The 15,653-nt window shown below is 40.8% G+C and overlaps 1 protein-coding gene across 1 annotated transcript; it reads left to right on the top strand.

Moving 5' to 3' along the window:
- The first annotated feature begins 331 nt into the window (after positions 1 to 331).
- On the top strand, positions 332 to 13,231 carry LOC130210475 (cytochrome P450 2F5-like). Its single transcript, XM_056440816.1, has 9 exons — positions 332 to 706; positions 887 to 1,049; positions 1,264 to 1,413; positions 8,345 to 8,505; positions 8,580 to 8,756; positions 9,014 to 9,155; positions 9,234 to 9,421; positions 9,501 to 9,642; positions 12,299 to 13,231. Exons 1-9 carry the CDS (start codon positions 536 to 538, stop codon positions 12,478 to 12,480), a joined length of 1,476 nt encoding a protein of 491 aa, XP_056296791.1. The 5' UTR covers positions 332 to 535; the 3' UTR covers positions 12,481 to 13,231.
- Positions 13,232 to 15,653: the final 2,422 nt, after the last annotated feature.

Below are 15,653 nucleotides of genomic sequence, written 5' to 3'. Positions count from 1 at the left end.
TGTTTCCAGCTGGTGTTGTAAATCCACTCACATTTCTAAAATTTGATGTGAAATGACCAAATCCAATCAAACTCAACACATCAAAACAGGAACAAGACTCAGACATCTTCAGGATAAATAAACTGTGGCCTCAGGGGTTAGACAGCACAGAGTGACACACACCATTTTAAAAACAATTTCAGCATGACAAGTATACCCCAAAAGTGCAACGATTCTGGGTTTTCATATGAATTTGTAAACATACACTTTTATTCCTTCCTGTCAATTTCTTCAACATCAATTTGTTTGGGACAAGAGAGGAAGAAAATGACATGCCTGTATAGCTAAGGTCAGTTGTTTGTTTGCTTCTCTCTGAAATAATCAGGTGACGGTGCAATATAGCACAGTCACGTGACTCACCTGTGTCCCAACATAGCACTCCTACCAACTCACTGTTAATGATAAACAACTATTTGGAAGCGCCATTCACAGTTATAAAGTGAATATAGAAGACATCCGTCCAGTGAAGTGTCGAGAAGACGAAGCAAAGAGAGTTATGGACTTTTCTGCGACAGTGATCCTGGCGGGGCTGATCTTAGCTCTGATTTGGTTGTTTAGCGTCAAAAACAACAGGAAGTATCGGTTGCCTCCCGGACCCGTTCCACTTCCTCTCATAGGAAATCTGCCACAACTGGACAAAAATGCTCCTTTTAAAAGCATTCTCAAGGTGAGAATTTGTTTGGCAAAATTGATATTGATTTAATGTTGTGTAATACCTTATCCAATAATCAGAGATGTCTTTACTTTGCTCAGTTATACAGAAGGTTTGTTTTCATTGCTCGTTAAAAAATAGTGTGAATTTGATTCAGACTGTTTCATAATTCTAACACATCCTTTCTTCTTGTAGTTAAGTGAAACGCATGGTCCTGTGATGACTGTCTACCTGGGCTGGCAGCGGTTGGTTTTTCTGGTGGGATTTGACACGGTGAAGGAGGCTCTGGTGGACCAGGGAGACGACTTCACTGGCAGAGGGCCACTGCCATTTATGATAAAAGCTACCAAGGGCTACGGTAACTTTATTTCAATGGTTTCCATGCACGCACGTCTCTGGCTCCAGTTAGCGGTTCATTTCTTTTTTGTTCAGGTTTATCCATTTGTTATAATCCTATTTGTTTTATGGTCCCAGTTCGATAGAGTTTCAGTCGCTGAAAGAAGCGATACTTTTTTTTCTTTTTTCTTATGACTCGTGAGGTTCTTTGAACTACCATTTCCACATCTTCAAAGGTTTGGCGATCAGTAACGGAGAGCGCTGGCGCCAACTGCGACGTTTCACACTGTCGACCCTGAGAGACTTTGGGATGGGACGCAAAGGGATGGAGGAGTGGATCCAGGAGGAGAGCACACATCTGAGGGCCCGCATAGAGTCATTCAAAGGTGAGGTTGGTGGATGGTATTTGGTAAATATAGTCAATTGAAACAATGGCTTCCTCAGAATGAACTGTCGTTTTTCCTTTGCCTCCTACTATGTCAAATGACGGTACCAATTTCTGACGGCTATGTTTCAGGATAGTAAAAGAATATGACCCAAAAAGTCAAATTCCTTGTATGAATACATGGCCAAAAAAGTGATTCTGATTCTTAAATGGAGCCTTCACAAAATACACAGAACCAACATGAAGAATGAAACCTGAAATAGTTGGTCAACAACAGAAAAGAGAGTGTGTACGGTTATGCTTTATTGTATTGCTCGGTGTGTTTATTTATCCCTCTTGCTTCAGCTGCACTCTTTAATCCTTATCTCTATCTGATGGCGGCTTGTGAAAAGTAAACACAGTATATGTTACGCAACTTACTACACCAGTGAAGCTTACCGGACAGCTTAAAGATAGGCTACAGCAATTTAAACTATCCTTAAAAGGTGTTATGTCCCAGTTTGTCAGCATTTTGATTGCCTCTCAACAGATCTCTCAACATGGCGAAAGCTGAGCTGCTGGCTAACACGGCTAACGCTGCTAACAGCCCTAACAACGCTACATTTCATTTAGCTGCCTCTTTTATCTCAAGTGACTTACAATCAAACACCGTATACCCAATCCAGTCTTAGGTGTCTTGCTCAAAGACACATTGACTAGGGCTAGCAGAGCCAGGGATCGAACGACCAATCCTCTGATTGAAAGAGGGACCTGCTAACCACTGACCCACAGTCGCCCCGCTAACAGTGCAAACTATGGCAAAAGTTAGTCTATCGTCAATACGGGATGAACCAAAAAAATACTCTTTAGTCGTTAAAAGTGAAAGGACTCAGACTGGCCCAGAGTCACACCACCACTGAACTGACGAAATAGTCTGACGACGAGTCGAAGGACGCCGTGGTATTTCATATGATGGTTTGATGTAAGACAGGTGTTGGAGATGAGCCCAGGTGCAGGTTGACACACACACACACACACACACACCACTTCACATGCTTTACAGGGGGTTGTTAAAATGTTCAAAGTGAGCTGCAAAACCACAATTAAGAAAAACATGTACATGGCATGCTTCCTTTGGGCAATATTATCAGGAAACACTCCATAAACTTTCATTGTTATGCAGATTATACTCAACTATATCTATCGATAAAACCAGAGGAGAGCAACCAACTCGGTAAACTGCAAGCATGTCTTCAAGACATAAAAACATGGATGACCTGCAACTTCTTGATGTTAAACTCAGACAAAACCGAAGTAATTTTAATCGGCCCTGAGCACCTCAGAGATCAATTATCTGGTGATGTGGATTCTGTAGACGGCATTGCCCTGGCATCCAACACCACTGTAAAGAATCTGGGCGTTATCTTTGATCGGGACTTGTCCTTTAACTCCCACGTGAAGCAAATCTCAAGGACTGCATTCTTTCATCTCCGTAATATTTAAAAAATCAGGCACATCTTGTCTCAAAAAGATGCAGAAAAATTGGTTACTTCGAGACTGGATTACTGCAACTCCTTATTATCAGGCTGCTCTAATAAATCTCTTTGGTCCCTCCAGTTGATCCAGAATGCTGCAGCTCGTATTCTCACTAAAACTAAGAAAAGAGATCACATCACTCCTGCACTAGCTGCTCTGCACTGGCTCCCCGTAAAATCAAGAATCACTTTTTAAATTCTTCTCTTAACGTACAACGCCTTGATTGGTGATGCATCATCATATCTTAACCCTCTTGTTATGTTGCGGGTCAAATTGACCCGTTTCAAAGTTTGGAAATCTAGGAAAAATACTTCTAAGTACTTTCTCTGTATAAAACGTCTTCTGCTTACCTTATTTAGTGTAATCAACGTTAAAAAAAATACAAAAAAAATATCATGTATTTGCAACCCCCCCCTGCAGGTTTATATAACAGAGATGATGTTCCCGGGTCAATTTGAAAGTGAAGGCTAAAAGTCATCAGAAGTGTCACGTTTAGACTATTTCTTTCTTTGTAAATGTAGGACAGTCTTTCTTACTCCCTCCCACCAAGTTTCAACACACACACTCACACCAACACACACACACACACCAACACAGACACACTAACACACGCGCGCACAGACACCAACACACACACAAACACACATATCAGCACACACACACCCCATTCACAACCCCAAATATAAAGTTGTACACATATCAAACTTCAAACAAAAGAATCAGGTGGTTGGTATGGGAACCATCTCTATCCTGCTGTGTGCCCATCACCCTACATGAGAAGCACGCTTTACAGACTAAACAATGTTTCTCATCTTCTAACTTTCCCCCTCAATACACCTTTACTGGACATGGGACACTAATGGGAGGGTTTCTTTCATGTCTCAACTAATACATTTGTAGTATAGTACTTCTAATATACTGTCTGTCTGACTGGGAGAAACACGCACCCTGTCTCATCCCAATCTCAGACCCACACACATTCTCTTTCTCACGACCCCACCTGTGCGAGAAATACAGATACTATTTTGACGGGAACCTTTATTTTTCCCTGCGGGAAAACTCCACCCACACGTATCAGGGGAGTGGCCAAACATACAAAATGGTTGCCGAGAAGTCCGACAACATTACACTCTGCAGATACGTACGACTGCACCAAGAGGATGACTGTGTGCTCGCCTTTGGTCATCTTTTATCATATAATGTATGCATCTTAACATTAAAAATAAACATAACTAAAGTTTACTTTCAATACAAATCCTTTATGACTCATTTGGCTTGATTTTTAGTGGGCGGGTCATTATGACCCTGAACAGCACAGGTGTCTCATCTCTATTTACCTACATCACAACAACAAAAAACTTCCAAAATGCAAATGAAATTTAGGAGAAAATACATGTTATAGTAGACTAATGCAATTTAGATTTAGATTCTTTCAATGTTCCTAAAAAATTGTTTGAACATGTATTTTTCATTAAAGTAACATTATGTAACAATTGTACCTTAAAATAACAGCTTGAAAAAAATTGTGCCGATACAATGACTTTTAATATGGCGATTTGCGTCTCCGCCATTGCCATCGGGGGTCTGTGGGGAAATAACTCCGCTATGTAAGATTCTGGAGCCGCCCGATCGGGGCGGATGTACTTCGACCTGCTTTCTGGCAGTGATTACGCAATGTCATAAAGTGCCATTCCACGCTCGCAGCGACAGTATAAGGGTAGCTTTTTTATGTAGCTTTTTGGTGTTGTCAACAATATTGTATTCGATCACACGTACTCCACATTCAAACATTTAGAAAACAACGTATATAGGCTGAAAACGCGATCGGTATTTCATCTAAACTAAATGTTGTCATTCTTTTGGTTATGTTGTAACAATTCGCCCTGAGCAACTCAATCAAGGGGAAAAGGTACAATACGCTAAAAAAAACCGGAATGGGCGGATCTGCGAGTTCTGGCGTTAACTCTCTCTGCTCAAATGGTCGTAAAAGAAAAACACAGTCGATATGCGGAAACCCAAATGTTATTATATTAAATCAAATTCAATGCATCTGCAAGCCCCCAAAATGAACACATACACTAAAAAATCAAACCCACTCAAAACGAAGTATAATCCCCGGATCCCGACAGTCCCAAAGTCTTTGCAGTCCCCCCAAAACAAAAGTAAACTAGAATGGGCACTCGGTAGAGCGCATACCTTCGCATATCACAAGATTGGGCATTGAATTATGAACATTTTGGCATTAGTTGCATGCCAATTGGACAACAATTTATCGTGCTATGGTAAAAAAATTGTGTGACCTTTCCATGACCTTGACCTTGACCTTTGACCTGATTGATCCCAAAATCTAATCAAATGGTCCCCGGATAATAACCAATCATCCCACCAAATTCCATGTGATTCAAGAAGATTTGACCTGTTCATGACCTTTGACCTTGACCTTTGACCCGATTGATCCCAAAATCTAATCAACTGGTCCCCGGATAATAAACAATCATCCCACCAAATTGCATGCGATTCGGTTCAATACTTTTTGAGTTTTGCGAATAACACGCATATAAATAAATAAATAAATAAATAAATACACGGCGATCAAAACATAACCTTCCGGCATTTTCAATGCGAGGGTAATGACTGCACGGGCACACACACACCCCCCCCCCCTCCCCCCAAAAGCCGGCAAACAGCTGCCCGACCAGGCGGAAACGTGGCGAGGCGCCGCGTTCAATCCCCGCGCTACTTCACCCTAGTCCGGTAGGTGCTGGGCCCAGTTCACAGTGCTCCTGCGCAGTCTTCGTATTAGTGATCCCGCCCGTTGGTATAAATCCAAAATAGAAACAGTCGCCGGATTGCTTCTACCGGGCTGCATCGATCGTAACTGGGTATTTACGATACTGAAGTAAACGTTAAATACCTCAAAAACTGAAGGGGGCGCTAAAGGGGAAAAACGACATAATGGGGCTTTAAAACGAGTGAGTGCTCCTGATTTATGGAGGGGTGAAAAACTCAATTCCACTAAAAACTGATTTAATTGTTAGTAATGTTGTTGGTGATGATGTACAAACTATAGTTTCTAGAATTTTTGGGTTTCTGACCACTTTTGGATGATTCAACATTAACCGGGTCAAATTGACCCGGGAACATCACGGTTGTATGTAAGAAACGAACATAACAGGAGGGTTAAGGAGCTTGTAGTACCATATTGCCCCACTAGAGAGCTCACTAGATGCAGGGCTACTTGTAGTTCCTAGAGTCTTAAAAAGTAGGATGGGAGCCAGAGCCTTTAGTTATCAAGCTCCTCTTTTATGGAACCAGCTTCCACCTTCAGTCCGGGAGGCAGACACAGTCACCTCATTTAAGAGTAGACTTCAGACTTTCCTCTTTGACAGAGCTGATAATTAGGGCTGAATCAGGTTCACCTGGTCCAGCCCCTTAATATGCTGCTATAGGCTTATAGGCTGCTGGGGGACGTTTTAGGATACACTGAGTACCTATCTCCTCTTTTCTCTCTCCTTAAGGATGCATTTGTATCTCTCTATTGCACATTACCAACTCTGCTTTCTCCCCGGAGTCCTTTTGACTTCACGTCTCAAAGGGTCATCGGACCCTATGAGACGGCATAGATCCTATCTGCCTGATGGATCATCGAGGTCTGGATCGTGGAATATGACTACTACCGACTATTCATACACTCTGTCACATTCATTACCTTCGCATTGAAAATGCCGGAAGGTTATGTTTTGATCGCCGTGTATTTATTTATTTATTTATTTATTACCTTCGCATTGAAAATGCCGGAAGGTTATGTATTGATCGCCGTGTATTTATTTATTTATTTATTTGTATGCGTGTTATTCGCAAAACTCAAAAAGTATTGAACCGAATCGCATGAAATTTGGTGGGATGGTTGTTTATTATCCGGGGACCAGTTGATTAGATTTTGGGATCGATCGGGTCAAAGGTCAAAGGTCATGAACAGGTCAAAATCTTTCGCAGAACTCAAAAAGTATTGAACCGAATCGCATGAAATTTGGTGGGATGATTGTTTATTATCCGGGGACCATTTGACTAGATTTTGGGATCGATCGGGTCAAAGGTCAAGGTCATGGAAAGGTCAAAATGTTCTTGAATCACATGCAATTTGGTGGGATGATTGGTTATTATCCGGGGACCATTTGATTAGATTTTGGGATCAATCAGGTCAAAGGTCAAGGTCAAGGTCATGGAAAGGTCAAACTCTTTTTTTACCATAGCACGATACATTTTTGTCCAATTGGCATGCAACTAATGCCAAAATGTTAATAATTCAATGCCCAATCTTGTGATATGCGAAGGTATGCGCTCTACCGAGTGCCCATTCTAGTTTATTTATTTATTTATTTGTATGCGTGTTATTCGCAAATCTCAAAAAGTATTGAACCGAATCGCATGAAATTTGGTGGGATGATTGTTTATTATCCGGGGACCAGTTGATTAGATTTTGGGATCGATCGGGTCAAAGGTCAAAGGTCAAAGGTCATGAACAGGTCAAAATCTTTCGCAGAACTCAAAAGTATTGAACCGAATCGCATGAAATTTGGTGGGATGATTGTTTATTATCCGGGACCAGTTGATTAGATTTTGGGATCGATCGGGTCAAAGGTCAAAGGTCATGAACAGGTCAAAATCAGTATTGAACCGAATCGCATGAAATTTGGTGGGATGATTGTTTATTATCCGGGGACCAGTTGACTAGATTTTGGGATCGATCGGGTCAAAGGTCAAGGTCAAAGGTCATGAACAGGTCAAAATGTTCTTGAATCGCATGAAATAAAGTGGGATGATTGGTTATTATCCGGGGACCATTTGATTAGATTTTGGGATCAATCGGGTCAAAGGTCAAGGTCAAGGTCATGGAAAGGTCAAACTCTTTTTTTACCATAGCATGATACATTTTTGTCCAATTGGCATGCAACTAATGCCAAAATGTTCATAATTCAATGCCCAATCTTGTGATATGCGAAGGTATGCGCTCTACCGAGTGCCCGTTCTAGTTGAATGTGTTTTAACTCTAAATCTGTCTTTCTTTACACATTACATCTATTGCACCTGTCCATCCTGGAGAGGGATCCTCCTCTGTTGCTCTTCTGAAGGTTTCTTCCCTTTTTTCCCCGTGACGGGTTGTTTGGGAGTTGTTCCTGATCCGATGTGAGGTTTTGGGACAGGGATGTCTATGTGTACAGATTGTAAAGCACTCCGAGACAAATTTGTAATTTGTGAAAATGGGCTATACAAATAAACTGAATTGAAGAAAAAAAACTGAATGGCAGGGAAAACCTCTGCCTTGTGGATTTTCTGATCTTGCCATCATCATTTTCTTTTTTCTGATCAGTACCTTTAGTAGATGAGTCTAATTAGGTTTTCCTCTTCTCTACTAGCCACGCCATTTGACCCCACTTTCTTACTGAGCCGCACTGTGTCCAACGTGATCTGCTGCCTGGTGTTTGGTGAACGCTTCGGCCACGAAGACAAGGAATTCCTGTGCCTCCTCAACATCATATCTGAAACATTAAAGTTCCTAAACAGCCCCATCGGTCAAGTAAGCAGCTGAAAGTCTATCATTTAAAAGTCTAGTTTTCACATTTTCTCTTATACATTATTATTATCCCACAGTTGTACAACATCTTTCCCTGGCTCATGGATCATCTGCCCGGCCCCCAGCACACTTGCTTTGCCCAAGTTCAGAAGTTGAGAGAGTTCATCAACATGAAGATCCAAGAGCACAAAGAGACACTGGACCCCAGCTCCCCGAGGGACTTTATTGACTGCTTTCTCATCCGAATCAGTCAGGTGGGAAATGTTGCTTTGATCAGGGAACACAAGACCAAGGCTTTCTTTCTGTACTTTCATCTTAAAACTCCTCTCAAATAAGGTTTAGCATATAGCTGCTCAGAATGGTTATACTTTTTGGGATAAAACTGTTTAATTATTCAAATGATCTAATTCTCACAAAGCCAATGCCAAAGTGGGCTTCTACCACCTGTTACTTAAAATGCACTTGAAACTGTTGTGCATTTAATGGCACGTTTAACACTTTGTTCTCTCAGGAAAAGGAGAATCCCACGACTGAGTTCAACCATGAAAACTTGGTCTCCACAGTGTTGAACCTCTTCCTGGCAGGAACAGAAACCACCAGCTCCACCATCAGATACGCCCTCAGTGTGCTGATCAAATACCCAAACATACAGGGTAGGTCCCCGAATGGAGGACTCAGTCATCTTACTTAATCAGCTCGACATACAATGTCATTCTTTTTGTCCTTTACAGAGAAAATGCAGAATGAGATTGAGAGTGTAATTGTACAAGGCTGTAGTCCCAGCATGGAGAACAGGAAGTCCCTCCCCTTTACAGATGCAGTTATTCATGAGGTGCAACGCTTTATGGACATTGTCCCTTTCAGCCTCCCTCGCTACTCACTCAAGGACATCTCTTTTAGAGGTTACACAATTCCCAAGGTATTTGCAATCCCAAGACATACTATTCATTTGAGAGAAAATATATGTTTTACATTGACTTCATGTCTTCTCTCAATAGGACACTATGATTATTCCCTTGCTGCACTCTGTGCTGAGAGAGGAAAAGCAATGGGCGACTCCCTGGTCCTTCAACCCCCAGCACTTTCTGGACCAGAATGAAAAATTCAAGAAAAATCCTGCTTTCCTGCCTTTTTCTGCAGGTAAAACACAATCTACAGCTAATAAATCATTATCAGTCCTGCATGGATCTGTGTTTTACAGAAGAGTTTTGAGTGTGGTTTGTCCATGACTAATGGGTCATTTTGTGATAAATATTGTCCTTGTTGCCCCTTCACTTGTACAAGCAGTAATATATACAGTGGGTACGGAAAGCCATTTGCTAAAATAAAAAAAAGTTCATTTTATTTCTCATTAATGTACACTCAGCACCCCATCTTGACATAACAAAACTGAAATGTAGAAATTTTTGCAAATGTATTAAAAAAGAAAAACTGAAATATCACATGGTCATAAGTATTCAGACCCTTTGCTCAGTATTGAGTAGAAGCCTTTTGAGCTAGTACAGCCATGAGTCTTCTTGAGAATGATGCAACAAGTTTTTCACACCTGGATTCGGGGATCCTCTGCCATTCTTCCTTGTAGATCCTCTCTAGTTTCGTCTGGTTGGATGGTGAACGTTGGTGGTCAGCCATTTTCAGGTCTCTCCAGAGATACTCCATTGGGTTTAGGTCAGGGCTCTTTGGGCCAGGCAAGAATGGTCACAGAGTTTTTCCGAAGCCACTCCTTTGTTATTTTAGCTGTGTGCTTATGGTCATTGTCTTGTTGGAAGGTGAACCTTCGGCTCAGTCTGAGGTCCAGAGCACTCTGGAAGAGGTTTTCTTCCAGTATATCTCTGTATTTGGCCGCATTCATCTTTCCTTCAATTGCAACTAGTCGTCCTGTCCCTGCAGCGGAGAAACCCCCCCATAGCTTGATGCTGCCACCACCATGTTTCACTGTTGGGATTGTATTGAGCAGGTGATGAGCAGTGCCTTGTTTTCTCCACACATACCGCTTAGAATTAACGCCCAAAAGTTTAATCTTGGTCTCATCAGACCAGTGCATCTTATTTCTCATAGTCTGGGAGTCCTTCATGTGTTTTTTTGGCAAACTCTATGCAGGCTGTAAGAGCCAAATGCAAGATTACCTTCGCATTGAAAATGCGGAAGGTAAAGTTTTGATCGCCGTGTATTTGTATGCGTGCGTGCGTGTTATTCGCATAAGTCAAAAAGTATTAAACCGAATCGCATGAAATTTGGTGGGATGATTGGTTATTATCCGGGGACTATTTGATTAGATTTTGGGATCAATCGGGTCAAAGGTCAAGGTCAAGGTCATGAAAAGGTCAAAATCTTCTTTGAATCGCATGAAATTTGGTGGGATGATTGATTATTATCCGGGGACCGTTTGATTAGATTTTGGGATTGATCGGGTCAAAGGTCAAGGTCATGAAAAGGTCAACATCTTATTTTTACCATAGCGCGGTCAATTTTTATCCAATTGGTATGCAACTAATGCCAAAATGTTCATAATTCAATGCCCAATCTTGTGATATGCGAAGGTATGCGCTCTACCGAGTGCCCGTTCTAGTTTCATTTGTTATAGTAATTTAGTTTAAAAGGATTAAAAAAGGTAACTGAAGATAAATCTTTTCAATTATGATTTGAAAGAATGTTCAGGTTAACATATATAATTGAGTATTGTATTTAAAAGCTGAATAATTTGTCAAAATGTAAGCTTCCAATCAGATGACGTCACGTCAGTATAACACCTGCGTGTTGGACTGTCAGTCGTGTTTGAGCTCAGAGTTGTTGGAAGCGACATCGTTTTTTGACCGTGTGAACATGTACTCTACGTTTTTTAGTAAACATCATTTTGTTTGGAAGAACTACTTGTCACTCGCGTGTCAATTAATAGCTTTTAAGACTGATCTCAAAATTGTGGTACAGAAGACCCAGGCTTTCATATGTCTGGCACTGAGGAGAGGCTTCCGCCGGGCCACTCTGCCATAAAGCCCCAACTGGTGGAGGGTTGCAGTGATAGTTGATTTAGTGGAACTTTCTCCCATCTCCCTACTGCATCTCTGGAGCTCAGCCACAGTGATCTTTGGGTTTTTCTTTACCTCTCTCACCAAGGCTCTTCTCCCACGATTGCTCAGTTTGTCTGGACGACCAAGTCGTCCCAAACTTCTTCCATTTGAGGATTATGGAGGCCACTGTGCTCTCAGGAACCTTGAGTGCTGCATAAGTTTTTCTTTTTTTAACCCTCCTGTTACCTTTACATTTACTAACATATTTTACCCTCTAGGTCAATTTGAGCCCAGCAATTAAAACCTCCAGAAAATTATTAGAATTAATATTGTTTCCCAAGTTTAAGTGTGAGGTACTTTATGTTTGTTTGTTGACTACCTAAATAGCCCTTTAAATATATAAAAAAGTTGATATTTCTTAAATGTTTGACAGTGAAAAACAGCCTGGGGTCAAATTGACCCCAAAGAACACCGACATTAAACATTGAATGGGGTCAAATTGACCCTAAAGGTAACAGGAGGGTTAATAAATGTGTAAACATTTCTACATTTCTGTTTTTTTCTGTCAAGATGGGGTGCTGAGTGTACATTAATGAGAAATAAAATGAACTTTTTTTTATTTTAGCAAATGGCTTTCCGTACCCACTGTATATATTACTACTTGTACAAGTGAAGGGGCAATGATTTTAGCAAATGGCTGCAATGAAATAAAGAGTGAAAAATGTGAAGGGGTCTGAATACTTTCCGTACCCACTGTATTTCTTATGTTTGTGATTGTGTCCTTACAGGGAAGAGAGCCTGTGTTGGCGAGTCTCTGGCTCGTATGGAGCTTTTCATCTTCCTGGTGTCACTGCTGCAGAATTTTACCTTTTCCTGCGTCGGAGGCCCCGACAGTATAAACCTTGTTTCAGAGTACAGCACCTTCGCTAATCTGCCTCGCACGTACCAGATCATCGCCACGCCGCGGTGAGACGAGGTGCTGCCCTCGCCCCTCGGGCCTTCTCTCATCAATTGAAGCACCCGGAGTCACACAAACAAGGCTGCTTCAGTGTGACGGAGCAATGTTTATATTGATTAGTGCAAAGTCTTTGGCGATTGGACTCGAGGGGTGGGGATGCTGAGGTCAGATAAGGCATAGTCTACTAGGAGTCTCGAAACTGGTGGTGGTGGTGATAAAGGGAGTTGCTGCAATCCGATGATGAATGAGGAGCAGAACTGTGATGATGACTGGAGATGACTGCGGTGGAGAAGGTTGCATTCGATTGTGCGGCAATGACAACTGACATTTTTTAAAAATGTTATCAGAAAATACCTACAAATTATATTTCCATGTTTTTCACCAATACTTTTTAATCAGGCCAATAATGCCACATTAACAAACCCCTTTGTGAAAACCTTCAGCATATAGATAGGAATGAAATTGGAAAGTTTGGTGTACGCAAGTGCTACTTATATTTGTTTTTTTCTTTCCACTTTTGTTTTGTTCTTTTTGTCACTGTCTCTTGTCCCCATGTAAAGTGTCTTTGTGTATTCAGAAAAGCGCTATATAAGTTTGAATTATTATTACAGGCTCAGGGTGATTAACTTCCTCATTGTGTTGCATATCCTACAACGGAATGCAGAAGCCTAATTGTGAATGGGCAAGAGTTCAAGAAGGTTGTGGCTGATCTAAAATATATGCCAGATGTTATCTGCATTCAATAAACGTGGCTAAAACCACAGTTGGACTTAGTTAATTCAGAATATAGTTCCGTCAGACGTGATAGAGCCGGAAAACAAGGTGCAGTATGAATGTGTTATGATTGAAGTATGCAGTCCCAGAGGAGATATCAAGGTAGTGAACTTTTATAATCCTTGTAAAAAGCTGTCTATTGAAATGTTTCACATGATATCAGGAAATATTGGAAAATTAATACATTTGGTGTGGACACTTCAATGCTCATAATTTATTATGGGTAAGTGTACTGATAGCAATGGAGGGGTAGTTGAAGAATTTATAGAGGAAAGATCATTAATTTGCCTTAATGATGGAAGAGGCACGAGAGCAGATGTTACTCGAAACTTCGTATCCTGCTTAGATCTTACATTAGTCACAGGAAATATGAGTAATTTGTGTGAATGGAATATAATGACTGAATCACTCATAGGAAGTTATCATTATGAAATATTATGCACATTTAATTGTATCTTTACACAGAAGGGAAATACAATAGAACAATGGTGTTTTCCTAAAGCCAACTGGGGTACATTTAAAGAATGTTGTAGGAAAGCAAGTGAAGAAATATCTTTGCAGGGTGATGTGGACAGCTCCTCGAGAGTAGTGACCGATATGATTATTGGTGCTGTATCAATATGCATTCCTAAGTGTAAGGTGAATGGGAAAAAGAAAATGGTCCCATTGTAAGGATTACAGGTACTTGAACCCAAAAGCACAACTCGGAAACAGGAAATGCATAAAGAGGATTTTTACTCGTCTTTTCAGGCAGGGTCAAAACCCTGTGGTCAGTCCAATAGGACAACAAATCCAAAAAGGGGGCAGGCAAAACTCTTAGGTCGAGTAAACAGACAAACAAGGTTCGAACAGGTAGATCAGAATCAATATTAGAATACACTTGAGAGCTTGGCAATAACACACAAGACAATCTGGCAGATGACAAGTGGAAGTGAGGGAGCTAAATAGTGAGGGACTAATGAGGGGATGGGCTGCAGGTAAGAAGGGGGTGAGGACCAGGTGAAGGGAATGAGGGACAATCAGGTGAGGATGACAGGATCTGGAATGATAGGAGAGTTAATGAAGCAGGCAGGCAGGATGAATACTATTAAGCTGAAGAAGTCGTGACACCCATGGAGAGGTAAGAATGCTGCTGACTTAAGATAATTTGATCGATTATCAAAGAAAGACAGCGATAGTACAGAAGATTATTAAGTCATACAAGAGGAATGCATGGAGGCAATTCTGTTCATCTATTGGAAGAGAAATAGTGCTGCGTGATGTCTGGGCGATGATCAAAAAGATGAGTGGGAAAAGAAAATCACTTATAATCCCAGTGTTGATAGGCGGAGAATATCGGGCAATTACAAATAAGGAGAAAGCTGCGTTATAGGGAAGAAGTTTGTGAATGTTCACAGTGGAAGTCATTTATATGAGATGCACAGACAGAGAAAAGAGGACATTTTAGCAGTTAATTCAGAAGTTAAAAAAGAAAAGGTCACTGAAGGTACACCTCGTGATATGGAGTTTACAATACAGGATCTGGAAATAGCATTAGAGGGAAGTTGGTATACTGCGCCAGGGCAACACGCCTTGGAAATTATTCTTAAACTGTTTAATATGATTTGGAGAGACGGGGTAATGCCAAGCAGCTGGAAGAGTGCTTTGATTCTACCTTTTGGTAAACCTGGCAAAGACCCAGCGAATGCAGACAATTACAAACCAATAGCTCTGACATCTCACTTATGCAAGTGGATGGAAAAGATAATCACGCGCAGATGAACTTATTTTTTAGAGCAAAGGGGCTTGCTAAATAAATCTCAGAATGTGTTTTGTAAAGGTAGATCAACAATTGACGCTTTAATAAAAGTTAGCAATGAAGCAGAGAAAGCAATAAGTATGAAGGAGATTATGGCTATAGTTTACTTTGACAGAGAGAAAGCATATGACTCTATGTGGAGAGAGGACCTGTTTATTAAAGTGAATAAATTAGGTATCGGTGGAAGGATGTATAACTGGGTATTGGATTTCTTGTCTAGCAGATCATTCAAAGTCAAAGTTGGGGATGTCAGATACATTTAATATTGTAAATGGGATTCCGCAAGGTAGTGTTATTAGTCCTATACTATTTAATATTATGATTAATGACATTTATGGAAGTTGGAAGAGATATTCGCTCATTGCTTTATGCTGATGATGGTTAGCTATATGGAAAAGGGGAAAGAATACTGGACATGTGATCAGTAGCATCCAAAAGAAGTGAGAAGTGGTCATATGACTGGATCTTTAAGATGTCAGTTGCTGAGTCTTGCTACATGCTATTTACCAGAAAAAGAAAGATAGATAAGATGTTTCTTAAATTATATGGACAAAGCATGGAGAGGGTGGCAGTTTACATATTTAGGCTTGTGGTTTGATGAGAAATGTTTGTG

This window comes from Pseudoliparis swirei, chromosome 20 (assembly GCF_029220125.1).
Source record: "Pseudoliparis swirei isolate HS2019 ecotype Mariana Trench chromosome 20, NWPU_hadal_v1, whole genome shotgun sequence".
Lineage (NCBI taxonomy): Eukaryota > Metazoa > Chordata > Actinopteri > Perciformes > Liparidae > Pseudoliparis > Pseudoliparis swirei.
The sequence above is the reverse complement of the archived record's forward strand: the minus strand, read 5'-3'. Positions and strand labels throughout refer to the sequence as shown.